The sequence below is a fragment of the Accipiter gentilis genome, chromosome 10, assembly GCF_929443795.1.
Source record: "Accipiter gentilis chromosome 10, bAccGen1.1, whole genome shotgun sequence".
Taxonomy (NCBI): Eukaryota; Metazoa; Chordata; class Aves; order Accipitriformes; family Accipitridae; genus Astur; species Astur gentilis.
The window spans coordinates 18545104-18560186 of NC_064889.1; the positions used below are offsets into that span (position 1 = coordinate 18545104).

General features: G+C 40.0%; 1 protein-coding gene across 2 annotated transcripts in view; it reads right to left on the minus strand.

Moving 5' to 3' along the window:
- AKAP13 (A-kinase anchoring protein 13) overlaps positions 1-15083 on the minus strand; it is a 70591-nt gene that overhangs the window by 15951 nt on the left and 39557 nt on the right. For both annotated transcript variants that reach the window (XM_049811966.1, XM_049811967.1), the window contains 8 exons: positions 14256-14298; positions 12869-12974; positions 7560-7731; positions 5174-5241; positions 4260-4326; positions 2905-3040; positions 1814-1926; positions 592-738 (listed from right to left, as the gene is read on the minus strand). In XM_049811966.1, coding sequence (XP_049667923.1) covers positions 592-738; positions 1814-1926; positions 2905-3040; positions 4260-4326; positions 5174-5241; positions 7560-7731; positions 12869-12974; positions 14256-14298 — 852 coding nt within the window. The remainder of the gene's footprint in view (positions 1-591; positions 739-1813; positions 1927-2904; positions 3041-4259; positions 4327-5173; positions 5242-7559; positions 7732-12868; positions 12975-14255; positions 14299-15083) is intronic.

Below are 15083 nucleotides of genomic sequence, written 5' to 3' on the forward strand. Positions count from 1 at the left end.
AAAACCAAGGTCACTAGAGTACATAGGTATACAGTGTAAGGAAAAACTGCCATTAGAAAGCTCTTCCATAATTGGGTTTCTCTTAAGTGGCTTCAGAAAATTTCATGTCAGGTATTGAAACATCACTCAAATAGTTTCACATGTGGAGAAATAGGGGGGCAGAGGAGTCCCACAATAAAGACCTTTGGACAGTGCTGCTAAGGTCTGAACCTTCAGCACTGTTATCTGCTCCTTCCTAACACCTCACTGCCAGCCTCAACACAGTGCACTTTTGCCATACAGGATGGCTCTTGCATCCGGCAGGAGAAGACTTCCTAGCTAGCTGCTCTGCTGTAATGGAGTTTAAATGTCATCAGCAGGCAAATGAGGAGAGGCTGGGTTTTTTTGATGGCTTCCAGATATGTGAAATGCAGAAAGAAAGCTTTCACAAAATACATAACATTTCTAAGAACTTCAAGAGTGAAACTTTGGTTTCTGAGAAAATCAAGTCAGTGTTCCTATTCACTGACCTAAAGCTTCCTAAATCCATGCATGTGAGTACATCAAGAAGCTATCTATAATGAGTGAAAAATTAAGATGCAGGTATCTCACCGTAAATGACATCTTGCCGTTTGACAACATCTTTGTTTTGCTGCTGTAGGAACTTGCTGTCCACTACTTGGCTCCAGGACTCTGCCTCCAGCTGCTTGGAATCTAATTCCAGGTCTCCCATCAGCTGTCCTTCGTTCATGTCCGCACCTTCACAAAGCAATGTAAGTGCCATTAAGAAGTGGGTAACAGTCTCATTTGAGATTCCTGTCTATTCATTTAGGTTTAGGCTTTCTCTGTCATACCACAAACATCACACACAAACTCCTTTACTGACACAAAAATGGTCATATGGAATTATAACCACGTAAGGACCAGGTTATGAAAAGTGCTTTTAAAGGTTATTTGCTAGTTGCACAAAACTAGTTCACCATTTTCACATAGACCAAATTCTAGCTCAGATAAAAGACAATAGATTCTTTATCTGCAATGCAACAGTATCGAAGATAAATAAAAACCCACAACACCCAGTTGGTCTTCCTTCATTTACATCACTCAATCAAGGGAGCTTATACCTACGTGAAGTCTGTGTTTTCAAGCTTAGAAAGCCAGAACTGATGCAGGCAGAAGTGAACACTACATACGTTACAGGCACACATATGCATCTTTAAGAAACATTGCTCATTTGTGCAGGAACTGGGAAATTTTCTCTTGTCACCATGAGCATGCCCTTGTTTAGTCCTTAATAAATAAAGACCATTCTGCTCTTTTCAGGTAAATATTGGCTAAGATGTAAAAATACTGATGATATCCTTAAAAAGCACCATATAAAAAAAAATAATTTAAACTTAAGAAATGAATTTAACTGACTTCACTTTCAAACCCACAAAACTAAACAATATGTTTCTTCCTTCCCCACTCTGGGAAAAATACAAAACACAAGACATCAGCATGAAAAAGATGACAGAGTGCAACATCTGTGGCTGTATAAATGGGCCAGAGGTGCAGAATGAAAGAGAAAATGTTTGTCCCTGAGCTAAATTCCAAGTAACTCAACTATAACTGAAACCTTCTAAATGTTTTCCCACGTCTCAACAAGCTAAAGAAATTACTATCTGAGGCTTTGTTTTAGTTTATCATACTAATTTTCTAAGTTCAAAGTAAATGCATTTTAATTGTCTATTAGAAAGGAAAAGACTTGCTGAAATGCCAAAATGGATTTTCTCTTTCTGGAAGGCAACACTGAGACCTTCCTTTTGCTATAAATGCCATGGGGATCTCTTACCTTCGTCAACCAGTGACTCCATGGATTCATTCACCCGGCTGATTTTATGTAAGGAGTCTGTTGACTGCGACAGGAATTTCCAAGTGTGTATTAAGCTGTCATCGTTCCCAACTCTGCAGAAAACCAGAACACAGAATACTGTTTATGACATAAAAATCCCCAGCCAAATGTACTTTCAAATACACAGAAGAAATGCATTTTAAGTATGAATTGAAAACCAAAGCAAGCGTTGCAGTTATGTACAGAAATGTACTTTTATTAATTGTTGTCTGACAACTACCCATTGGGGCTCAGCAAGGTGCAAGATCTACAGTTCTGAGTGATGGTGCTTCTTCTATAATGAATCACCTTTCTATAAAGAAAGGTTTTATGATTTGGATAGCTCCATTTCATTACTTTCCATTTTACAGTCGCTTCCCATCCTCATTGTCCTTGGTGCAAGCAGTGCAAAAATGCAACACAAAAGGCTATCCAGGAGTCTTTATCGCTAGCTCTGAGAAAGAGCAGAAAAATGGACTGAAATAAATTTCACCACGAATAGCCAGGGCATACAAGCTGTCCAGAACATGCCAGTCCATGCTGTTGCCCTGTGTGTAGAACTGCTCTATATGCAGGTAGTGTAGGAACCATAAATTAGATTTTCTTCTATGATTTTTTGTAATTAGTTATGTATAATGCAGTCCTAAAACACCATGAAGCCTGCAGCTCTGTGCCTCCACCCTATCGTTGCAGACACAAAAGTTAATACTATACCTGAGCTGCAAATGTGTGCTTGCTCAGTACCCAGCCCAAGGCAAGGATTTTCCTCCTGGAGCCCAGAGCACCTCTGTGAAGTGGCCTTGAATACAACCAGGCCAGCTCCGATGCCTCTGAACTCATGCCATGACTAAACTAACCCACACAATCTGATTGTGCAGAAGACAACTAATGGTATCATATAAAAAATTGGTATTTCTGGTTTTTTGATCCTCTTTTGTACCTTTAACACAAATCATATGTACACAAATTTATTTTTAATGAGATATGAATTTCTCTATGCTTGCAGCATCAGATAATACGCACATACTCACACGCATAGGGAGAAACCTTACCCTGCAATGTTCTGTATTGAGACACTTTTCGAAAGTGCTGTAGTCTGTTGTGATCTCCTGTTATTGAATATTGAGGTTACAGTGTTTTCATCAGGAGCAAGTATTGCAGAGCGAGGGCGCTCCTTCGGTTGTGAACCTGCAAGGGAAGTGTCAGAGAAAAGCCAGCTCATACAACTGCACTGTTAAATGTGATGATGATGACTTAAAGAAACCAGGCTCTAAAATCACTTCCTTTTCTTTCTAAAGTTGTCACCAGGAGATCTCAGCTGTTAGAAACAGTCATACGAAGGAAAGAACATCGACCCCTGTGCAGAACTGACTGCATTGCACTACACTTAAAAGATCTAGGTGGGATCTGCAAGTCCAGGAACATACATTTGGGAAACTGAATTTAACTTTATTTGATAAATATTCACATGTAGCAATCTATTATGTTGCTTTTTAATTTCCCTGGGCCTATAATTATATACTGCTTCTGGTCTAACTTTTTGAGATAGGTTTCTCTATCAGTACGTACCACAGAGAAATGCTAAGCCGTTATACTATCACTGACCTTTAACTAATCTTTTCATATTAATTCCAGATTTTTCCTTCTTCAGATGCATTTCTGCTTTTTGGAGTTTATACCTCTGAATTTCATGAGAAATACCACAGTGGGTACATCTGTATCATACACTGTGATTCCATGTAGTGATCTTCAAGCTATCACTAAACAAGCTTATCAAATCATGGCACTACAAAACCCATGTGGGTTATTACACTCCTATTCTTTGCCCTTGGTCACACAGGGTAGCTCCGCAGTGCAGCGTATGTCTTGGCGCAGCCAGGAAAAGTTTGTCACTATTGCTCCTATTCCAAATAAAACTTTCTGTTTTCACTACCTTGAAGCATAAGACTTTAATTAAAAAAAAAAAAAAAAAAAAAAAAAAAAAAAAAAAAGTATTTCAAACAAGTATTCTTTCCACTTGTAATCTTAACAATTTCTGTTAATATAATACTCACAGTTGGATTCTTTCCAATATCACACACCCAGAGACACCCGCTGTGTCTTCCAGATTTTGTGGACTTACCAGCTGTAGGCCTTCAGCAAGCTACAGCAGTCAAGTAGTTATTCTAAATCTGAGATGACTTTACATTTGCTTAAAGTTACATGTACACTGCAGAAGTGGATGAACTCTGCGCAATTTCAGTACAACTTCTGAAATCCCAAACATTGCTTATCATGCACAGAAGATGCTCTCATCCCTGCTTTGATAAATGCTTATCTTTCACAAAATCAAATATTTATTGTCAGAACAGTTAAGAACAGCAGATACAGACCATCACCAAAGCAGAGAGAAAGGAAGTTTTCTTACTTTTGTTTCTCATGGTTACTGTGGGTAATGAAGAGGTATCATGTGCTTGCAGCATCCCTCTCTGTGGCTGAAAGAAAAACGAAATTCACTGTAATTTCTTCCTCCCTTCTCCCATCAGGCTGTGCCACATAACTAAAATAAAAAAGCTATCAGTTCTGAATCCTCTCAGAACAGATCAGTTCTTGGCTGTACGTCTATTTTTTATATATATATACATTTATATACATGCCTGCATGTATGCACACACCCCCCACTCCTAGTTGCAATCAATGAAAGGGGCAAAATAAACAGATGGAGAAATGTGCAGCAAATAGGAAAATGAGTTGAGAAAGTGCTGGCAATACTTAAGAGAACTGAAAATCATAATTGTATAAACATTAACTAGCTTGGAGAACCATACTGCAGAAGAGGTTCCTCACATTTGGGGCAAGCATGAATTCTGCGCATTCCTCATATGAACAACATACATATTTCATAGTTTTCATTATGCATTATATATACACATGATGCTGCATTACAGGATGCAGCATTTGAGAATTAAGAGATACAGCATTTAAGGGTGCTGAAAATCCCTGAATTTTGCCAGTGAAGTTGTTTTTTTTTTTAATCAAACCACAGGACAGATCATCTCACCATAAGGACCCTGTGTACTGCAGGGAACAATGCAGGGAATTTGTGCCAATGAACACCCTGGTGCACTGACCTGGAACACTCACAGAGTCCAGGGACAACTATATGTGGTTCTGGGGAATTTCAGGATAGCCCAGAGAATTTATTCACTATATAGCACAGGGGCTGAAATTCTTTCCAACAAGCTGGAAACATTGGGACGTATAGTAGAAGACATTATATATCTGTATGCTAAATTATTTTAACTTTTGTTTTTATTCAGTAGAGTAGATGAAATCTCTTACCTTCATTTTGACCTTTGCACAAGAAGCAAAACTCTCCTTACAGCCTTTGTGAACAATTGCATTGCAGTCTGTCAAAAGTAAAAAACCCAACCAATTAAACACATATTAACACAAATCATTAATTATATTTTAAGAGTACATTACACTGTAAGCGTACAGTTCTGAATTATTTCTAGAAGACACAAGAAAGGAAAAAAATTCCATGCCCAGAATGGCAAAATATGCTCACATTCCTAAAATTTCTTACACTTAGGCCTACTTAGTAGAAGCCAGTAATTTTTCTGATATTTTGAGAGAGGTAATGATAAGGCCATAGGGCGTTGCTATTCTGTTGATGTCGCACAACTTCCTGCGTGAGAAAGACAGAAGAAAGAAACCTGCATGTTCTTGCAAAAACCCACAAGCAGTATCATTTTTCAGATCAAACAAGGAAGAGGGACAGAACCTGCTTCTGGTGCATGAAAAGAGGCAGTGAGACAATTCAGAACCATTAAATTCACACTCAAGCCTTGAAAGCCTGGAGGCAGCTCTTTAGTATGTACCATTTAGCAATAGAGCATTTTGATTTTTTAGATTGAAAATCTGGTTTCAGTGACTTGATTCCTCTGATTCAACTCTTCAGCAGCAAGTTCCTCCAACTCCTCTGTATCACTAGTATGAATAATTAAAACCTCCAAAAGCTTATTTTCTGCATCACTGATCATAAAAAATAAAAAAAAGACCAGGCAGAAAGCTATTAAAAATAAGGATTTTTTGTTTGCACATTTGTTTTAGAGCATGCTAAATCTTTCAGCATTGAGTAGCTGTTTCAGGAAGCTGGGAGCATCACTGAAAAACTGAGACATTGATTTAAAATGGTCCAGCACTTTAAAAGGCATTAAGAAAAGGTCATCCATAGGCGAGACAGAGCAGTGACGGTAGCAGTAAAGCACTGTCATTTCTGTAGGAAAAAAGTAGTCTATGACAGCACAGGAACAATAGAGCCTCTGCTGCTGGTTATCAGTCATTTCCAAGGCATTCGATGGCTGATTTTAAGATGTGATGGGAGAAAGGCTCACTCTCAGATGTGAGCTTACAACCTGGGCCCTGAACAAACTTTCCTTGTGGCATTCATTTTCTGGCCAATGCAGAAAACTTACAGTAATTTTCTAGTGTACCTTGTAAAATAAGGAAAAAAGGTCTATGCTAAAACATACGACACTGTTGGATTATTTTAACTCATTAGAATATAGAGAGTTAAATTGGGGTATATTTGATTTTCCAAGTGGTTTCAGAAGCTGTTAAGAAAGTTGAGTGGGGAAAGGGAGAAAATGCATTTGAGAGCTTGTAATTGTTGATATTTTCCATTTCCCATCAGGCTGACACAGACCGTGTCTCGGGCAAACAACTTTGCTGAAATGTCTTCTCTTCCAGGAAACTCAAAATTGCCATTCGGGATTCAGCTGGCTGCTCCTTCCCCTGCTCACTGGAGATGTTTTATACGCTGCTCATCTACCAGAAGGAACAGAGACAGAGCCTCCTGCTCAAGCCTGGGAGCAATTCCCGTACACGCTTCAACTCACCTCTAAGCTAGTGGAGTAAAAAATATTACTAATAGTGAGGAAGGGAATGCCCTGAACTGCAGTGGGAAAAAGACTGCCTATTCTGTAGCTTTGGGTTGCTGTGTAAACCAGCTACCATTCTGGTCTCGACCACACAAACACTGCTGACCTTAACAAGCTACAGGCTTCAGAAACCACCTGATAAGAAAAGAGAACAAAATCACCAGTCTCGCAGAAACTCTCTGCTGTGGTTCCTGTACTGCCTGCATTGTATTGCACGTACTTCACATCCACACAGGTAGTTGCCATTTGACCTGTGATGCAATTTCACATATAAAGAGAGAAGAGGGTTTGTATCTCCTTTTTATATCATGCTGTTCTCACTGAGGGCTCACCAAAGCAGTGTTTCAGAGAACTAAAGCAATCACTACAGATGGGCGAGACATTTTTTTCCCAATGGAAATAAAGCCGTGATCCAAGCCAGCTTTCCCTGTCCTCCATCCATCTTAACAAAGCACCTCAGACCCAAGCCATAACATGCAGCTGAAATAACCAAAGTGCTCCAGCTAAGTGATACATGCCAACAAGCAGGGCAGAAAACCCCATGGGATGCTGAGATGTCCGAGCACAGGCTAGGAAGGAGGTTGCAGGACACCTCCTTGCAGACACGACTCATTTCAGTCTAGCTTCCATAAGGCAACACGCTGCTCCATGAATCACTATCTCCAAAGTCTCCCTCCCACCCCACATCCTTAAGCAAGAGGAAAATTAAGCACAAGGTTTGCATTTCCCATGTCAGATTTAATGAAAACCAAAAGGAAAGGGGGGAAAAAAACCTGACTTACTTGCACAGTAGTACGAATCCTTATTGAAAGGTTTCATACAGTGGTAACAGGTTGCTTGGGCTACAACGGCGGTTGCAGTGAAGAGATGTCCATTTAACAGCTTCTTATCTTTTTCCTTCTCCTTGGAATCTTTGTCCTTCTCTTTAGTCTTCTCTTTATCTTTCTCTTTTTCCTGTCGAGAGAAAATGAACAAATGCCTCGTTACTTCCCAGAGGTCTATTCTCTAGTTACAAATTCTTCAGTGTTTGCCTTTGGCACTATGATGATATTGATCGACTCCCACCTTAACAACAGTCATGTATCTGCACATCAGCTTACAGCCCCCATGGATGTGTATTAACATACTATTGACTCGCAGTGCTACCTCACCAGCGGAGACAAAACCGAATCTGTTCTGAAGGCAGCTATTTTCTTCCACCTTTGTTTTATAGTTGCTTGGTTTAATGACTTAACTCTTTTCTTCTTCTGGGCTCTTCAGCACTTTCAATGAATTGTGTTAAACACAAACACCTCATTTAATGTGTATCAAACTTTCAACAGTTAATTTTTAAGGCCAACCCATATGACTTGTGCTTTGCAACTGCATTTTTAATGGAGAGCACAAGCTCTTCCTCGGTGCCTGTACAGCATCACTGCCAGAATATTTCCAACCTCTGTTCTGCTTCTGACTAGCGACTTTTTCAATGGTTTCATGCAACCCCAAGTAACTATGTGAAGCTTTTTGGGGAAATGGATCTTTCACAAACTCTCGAAATACGGCACCACAGAAAGGCTGAGGAACAACAGCAACACCATAAAAGATTATCTCGTGAAGCCATGGTTCAACCTCTGGACTACTCAGCTTTAGAAAGATGATAAGCACAGCTAGCTTCTCCAACTTTTAGCAGAGTTTTTGCTTACCTTTCTATTGCTACCCGAGATAGAAAATGCTAAATACAAAAATTTGAAACATTTTTCCCTGCAGCCTTTCATGGATTTGGAATTCTCCTAAACAATTTTTAAAGGAAACTCCATAAAAAACCCTCCAAATTTGAATTACAGTGACTCCTTGTCTTTCTATGCACTACCCTACAAAATGTTTACCATGCAATTCAGCTCCAGATCTGTATTTTAACTGTTACTGCAGATTTCATGGCATCTGAAAGAGAAGCTTAACTAGAAATTGTAAAGACTTCTGTAGGCTTATCTTTTCATTTTGTTATTTATATGACATGTGCCCTTTACTAAGTATTGTCACAGTCTAAGTATCAGAGAGCTGCAGAGCAGCCCAAGTGAGCAACTGCCATGAAGTGGTTAAAAGAGGTATTGAGCTCTGCAGTCACTGGCAGGGAAACTTTTGAGCCTTTGATGACACACTCAAATAATCAGTAACTCAGCCTAAGGTCTCCCCTCTCCCAACACAACCCAGGCAAAATGCCAGCCTTGGAATCTCTCCCTGCAAAGCCTCACAAACAGAAAGTCTATTTACTAGCCCCAAACACTATTTTGTTCTGCAAATAAGCAAAACCAGGAGCATTACCGTATGGAATAATCCCGTCTGAAGCAGAAAACCTGCCAGGAGGAGTCTGCTTTGCGGCACATTTCCACCTCCTTTGAGCCATCAGCTCAGATCGCCACCCCACATAAACCTCCACAGTCCTGTTCTCCACCCGGTGACCTGCCCATCTTTAACCATGCCCAGCCTGGCAGGATTCAAGAACTAAAACTCTGCAGTTTAGTCCTTGGCCGACTGTACCAAGTTGATGCCTGGAGTTTTACTCTGTTGTCTACTGACTTGTGAAGCTCCAGGAGAAAAGATCACCCTATGCTCAAGGAAGATCTTGCAACTCTCGCGCTTAACATGCTGGAAGGAGACTTACTGTTCTATACTTTAAATATACCTGGTGTTTACTGCAAAGCCCAGTATTTCTAAAGTCTGGAATAATACCCTGTCTTCATAAAAATCACTGTAAAAAACCATTTTAATTAAAGCTAAACGACCCCAGGAAAAACAGGAAACGGGTGCACCACTTTCAAGGAGGAAACAGCAAGCTTTGTAACCGGAATGCCAGCCATACCACTGAAATACAAGGTCTCAAAATGAGACTATTTTTTTTTTCCCTGTGACAGTTACTGGAACTTATTTTATGAAAAGGATTGTAAAAACAAAACCATTTTCCTGCACTGAGTTGCTGGTGAGACTTGAAGCACACCTTCACAGCTGAACCTGCACCGACATGCACTAAGAGTCAAGATGAGTACTGCAACTTGATCATATGTCCCAAAATAACAGACTGTGCGCTGCTGCAGCAGCGGATTCTGCTCTGAAATAACCATGAAGCTCTTACCTCCCAATGCTTAAGTCCTACTAGCTTCACTGTTATTTGAGGTACTTCGGCAAATTTATTCCATTTTATCGACATCCTTCCCCCAGGGGCAGAAGCTACTCCCCACCAGCATTAGCCCATCGTGACGGCCAAGAGCTGCCAGCACAGCTGGCCCAGGGGACGGCAGTCAGAGAGGAGTTGAGCAAAAGGGGGAGGGCGGGTTGATTGCTGCCAACTTCCTTGAAGATGATTTTAGCTACTTTGCTATTGCTTTCATCTTGCCCTACCCTAGCTTTCACCACTAAAAAACAAAACCAAAAAAACCCCAACAACCACACAGGCAGGAAAGCATGGGATTAATATTTTAGAAGTCACAAGTCAATATGTGACCACCCATTTTAAAAGCAGAGGGTGGTAAATCAAACCTTCTGAGATGTTTGGGATACAGAAGTGAATTTTAACATACCTCAGTGTTGCTAGGTAGTAATTCAGTAAACAAAGTGCTGCAGAAGATTTCCCAGACAGAAAGGTTTCACGTGTTTGTGCTCCTCCTGCTCTACAGGTCAGAAATATTCCCTGTCTCCTAGTCCTTTCAAACACTTAACAACTCTTACTGTAGACACTGAAACACTGTTGGTGGTATAGCACTGCCTAATAACTGCGCAAGTCAAGGAAAAAGAGAAATTACTCATCTTAATTTTTTTGTCGTCATTTCCCAGAAACTTGCTACCAAAATGAAGAAAATGAGTATGGTTTTTTTCCAACTGCCAGAGATATAGCATGTTTTAGACTTCACAAATGTGAACCAATGCATGCTGCTGATTTCAAGAGATTCACTGACTAATCCCCAAATAACACAAAGTACATGCCAGACATGGGTAAATTCACACAAACTTCTATCAGTATCCCCTCCAGTTAATACTCCAAACACCCTTTACTTTTAGGGGTTTTTTTACATAACTGTTGACACTGTTTTCAAAAAGAGCCATTGCCATTAGTAGGCTCAGATGTGCTTTATTTTACGGTTCATCTTAGAAAACGGTGCATTTCTGAAGGTTTGGAGAAAAGTAGTATCTAGTTGGAAAGAAGTTGAAGCCTCTCTCCCTCCTGACAGCCCAGACAGCAGCAGAAATCAACACTTCCTGTTGAACTTCCTCTTTCAAGGTTTGTTGTTTTTCTTATTAACTCTTACAGGTTTTCATCAGCCATAATGCTTCTGAGGAATCAGTGTTCCCAAGAATTTTTAGGTCAAATTATTTAAATGTACAGCGGAAGCCCTAAAAACGTATGTAATGCAAACATTCCACCGCGAGCAGAGAAGAAATTCTAATTTGAATGATATTATGGCTTTTCACTTAGTAAAAATATCAGAACTGATACGAGTTGTAATTCTTCTAGTGTGTATTATTGTTGGGAATTTGGAGCAATTCTTTATCAACAGTTTCAGACACAATCATAAAATCAGACTGCACTTATTTAACAAAAGCAAACTTCTGTTATATTTTCTTATAGACTTCTGTCCCAACCAGATCTCAATCTATCTCTCTCCAATTCTGGCTTCAGAGATTATACACCTGAAGTGCAAGAACCAGTTAATGAATTTCTTGCCTTGGTCACAGGCTGTGCAACATGCTCCACAACTTCTTGCTTAGTGGTTTGCACAGAGGTTTCTATGTAAACAGGTGGGGGTTTTTTTGGTGTTTTTTTTTTGACATTGTACTTTGCTGCAAGCAACCGCATTGTCTTAAAGCTGCTCAGCAGCAGCTCTGAGACTCTGGTACTTGCAGCTTGCATCTTTAAAGGCAGATCCATAAAGAGGAACTGTGCGTTACGATGACTGATCTCACTACAGCTGGTACCTCACTGTGAAGGTGATGCAATCTTTCAAAAACTCGTATCAAAATGTGCATTGGACCATGAAAGCACACAAACCCAGCTATGTTAGAGGAACACTCGGGCTGAAACATCAAGTGTTTATGTTGGAAAAGGCTAAAATGAAGTTTGTTTGCGCTGGTGTAACATGGCCCCTCCCATAATCTGTATGCTTCAGCTCAGCCTTATTCAGCGATAGGCACAATGCTTATTATGCCACATTTTGTTTCCTGTTTGCTATTCAGACACTCATCAGAATATGTAATTATGTGTCTCAGGGGCCTTCCAATAGTATTTACCAACATATTAGCTACACATGACCTAACTATAATACACATTGGCGACTGTGAGGTAAGGTGCTCTTAGCTTCTGTTAGACTTGATAAACCGAGGTAAGGTTCAAGTGAAAAATCCAACCAAGCCAAAAAAACAAAACATACATTAATCTTCAGGGGACAATCTGAGGCAACAACAGCCCATTTGTGTGAAGTACTTAGCATTAATGTAATTATTTCTGTAACCAATGCTGTTCCCAGGAAATTCAGCTGTGCTGAGCAGCATTTAACCTTCAGCAAATTAAATCCCAGCGTTTCAAGGATGGAAAAAAAAGGGATAATATAAATACTGAACATCACTAAAGGTCACAGTTTGAGCAACTTCTCCAGCAGTGCACAGGAACTTTGTGGCAAATGTAAAAATAAAAGGGAAACACAATACAGCCTTCAGCAGCCAGTCCCTTCTTAAGAGCTACTGTCTTCATTTTATTAAACACCTCTGAGGTTCTGTAAAAATTAGACCCATCAATCACTGCAAAGCCATAACTCATGCCAGAGCACAATCTATTCTCTATAATAAATGAAGCTTCATTCTATGGGGAAAAGAGGCAAAAACATTGCACAGGAAAACTCACCTCAGATGCATTTCAATTTTGGGGTGCTAAGATTTTTCATGTAGCTAATTCCCCATTACCCCACAGACAATCCTCCCCTCGCAAAAGGAAGAAAGGAAGAAAAAAGAAAAGAAAGTCAGGCAAAGACATAAATACCACCCTATGGAAACACACTGAAATACAGAATTCCTTGCTGCTTCTTATGGGTATTTCACAGACGTATAAATCACAAGAAGCACTTACTTTGCTCTTCTTGCTGCTGGACATTTTATTCCTGAGGTAGCTGAAGGTTCGACTGACTTTTGTTACACTTTTACCAGCAGGGACACTGCTGCTCTCTTCAGATATGCTAAAATAAAATAAAAATAATAATAAAAAAGGTTGCTTTTATTTTTCTTTTTCACCCAAAGCATGTATTAAATGGATAGATTGTTTTTTAAAGGACAAATCCATTTATTATCCAATAGAGTCACGGGTCGCTTTATGGTGTTATACCAGAGAAGGCAAAGTGAAGACAAAATGCTAATCCAGTAGTTTGTCATGTATTTCTAGGAATCCTTTTATCTGCTTTTAAACAGTCTCCATTCTCAAGCCATGCCATAGCACCCTCTGCTGCTCCCGTGGCCAAATAACCACTAACCAGCTCGCAGCATCTGCCCATTTACACAGCCCACATTGCAGCTACACAGTCAGTCTTGGCATTTAACCATTGATATTTCAGACAGAAAGGGATAGACATGCATGCATCCTTTAAAGAGAAATCTCCTTCCAGAGAAAGACATGTAATGAACTCTGAAAAGGCAGTGTCTTTAACAGAAACCACATTGTCTGCAAAGCCTCCCCTGAGAAATGAGAATACCAATACAAAGTAATGAACAGCAATTGTTATTTGTATTAATTTAGGCATTTCTGGGACACCAGTTATTTTCTGCCATCCTTTACATGCACAAGCTTATGACCTCTTCAGCTTCTACAGGAGAATAAGAAATTAGGGAGGAAAGTATGATTACATTAAAGAAAAGGACACAGTCTGTCAATCGGAAGTACAACGCAAACCAAAAGCGGAACGACAGAAAGACAAATGAAATAAAAGAGGACAAAACAGTAGCAAGCAGAGGTGAAGAGCCTCCCAGCCACAAAATAAAGCCGAAGCCCAGCTCCTTCAGTGCCACAAACGTCCTTCCTCCAGGAAAGCGCTTTTAAAGACAGCACCCACCGGAAAGATTATCTCCTCTCTACAGCTTGCAAGGATGAAAAGTAACGTACAACAACATGATTGTTTTGGCCTTCGTTATAGAAATATAGGCATAATTAAAAGGGAGGAACAACTACTTTTAGTGTAAAATATAACTCAGGGTAAACTGATATGTTTGATAATAGATAAGCTGTTATGTTATTAACTATGAATAAACACAAAGCCTGGTTAGAGAGAAGACCTAGAACAGGCTTTCATATTCTGTGATCTAAAATATTCTTCAGCCTTTAGACACATGGGGCTGATTTTCCCAAGCCTGACAACTTGTGATTTCAGCTGAAGTGCACTGTTGCCAGCAAGGCTTTTGGATGCCCAAACCAGAGCCCACTGCAAGAGTCCCACCAGAAGAGACGCGATACCCCCAGAATACCGTACCTCTGAACTGAGGAACCCGTGGGGCCGCTGAACGCCTGTGTACCTGGAAAAGATCAGAGGGGTGGGGAGGATGACATGTTAGACTGTAATCTTAGCCCACTGATTTTAAAAACATAGTTTGAATATTTGGACAGTTCAAGAGGAAGGGGAAATGTTTTCCAGAAGTCAGTGTTTAGAATAGATTTCATGTGCTCAGGATAAAGCCTGTTCCCTGCATCCTCAGGTGCTCTCAAATTAGATGCTGAGGTGAAAGCCTGCTTAGTATTTTTATCATTCTTCAGCTACTAGGCAAAGGATGTGCATGTGTTAAATTTGCTGGTAAATCAGGGTATCTGAATCAGAACTGCCAATTCAATGACAACAGGTATAAATGAGAATCATTCTGCTACAATGCATTTATTTACACACCACTAGAAAGAATCTATTGTACAACACATCCGGGTTTCATGTATAGAACTCTTCTGCTTGATAAAATTATAGTTCATTTTCCCATCAAAATCCTGAAGCACTTCATAAAGAGTAAGGGAAACAAGGGAAGCCTTATTCCATTTTCCACGGAACATTACCAGCCTAGGGCTCAGTCAGAAAACACTGTGCTTGAGGAAAGTCTGACTTTCGACATGAAGCTGAAGCCCTGCCAATGACACAAATTGTCTTTATACCACAAGAAACCTGCTTGCACAATGCATTTGGAGCAGATTAGGTAGCTGACACCATTTACCAGAACCATCGAAGATGACTGAAAAATCAGGATGAAATGATCCAGAGGAGAGAGGGCGCTCTCCAGAGTAACTGGGCTTGTCAGGACTCCAAAAAACCCTCACTACA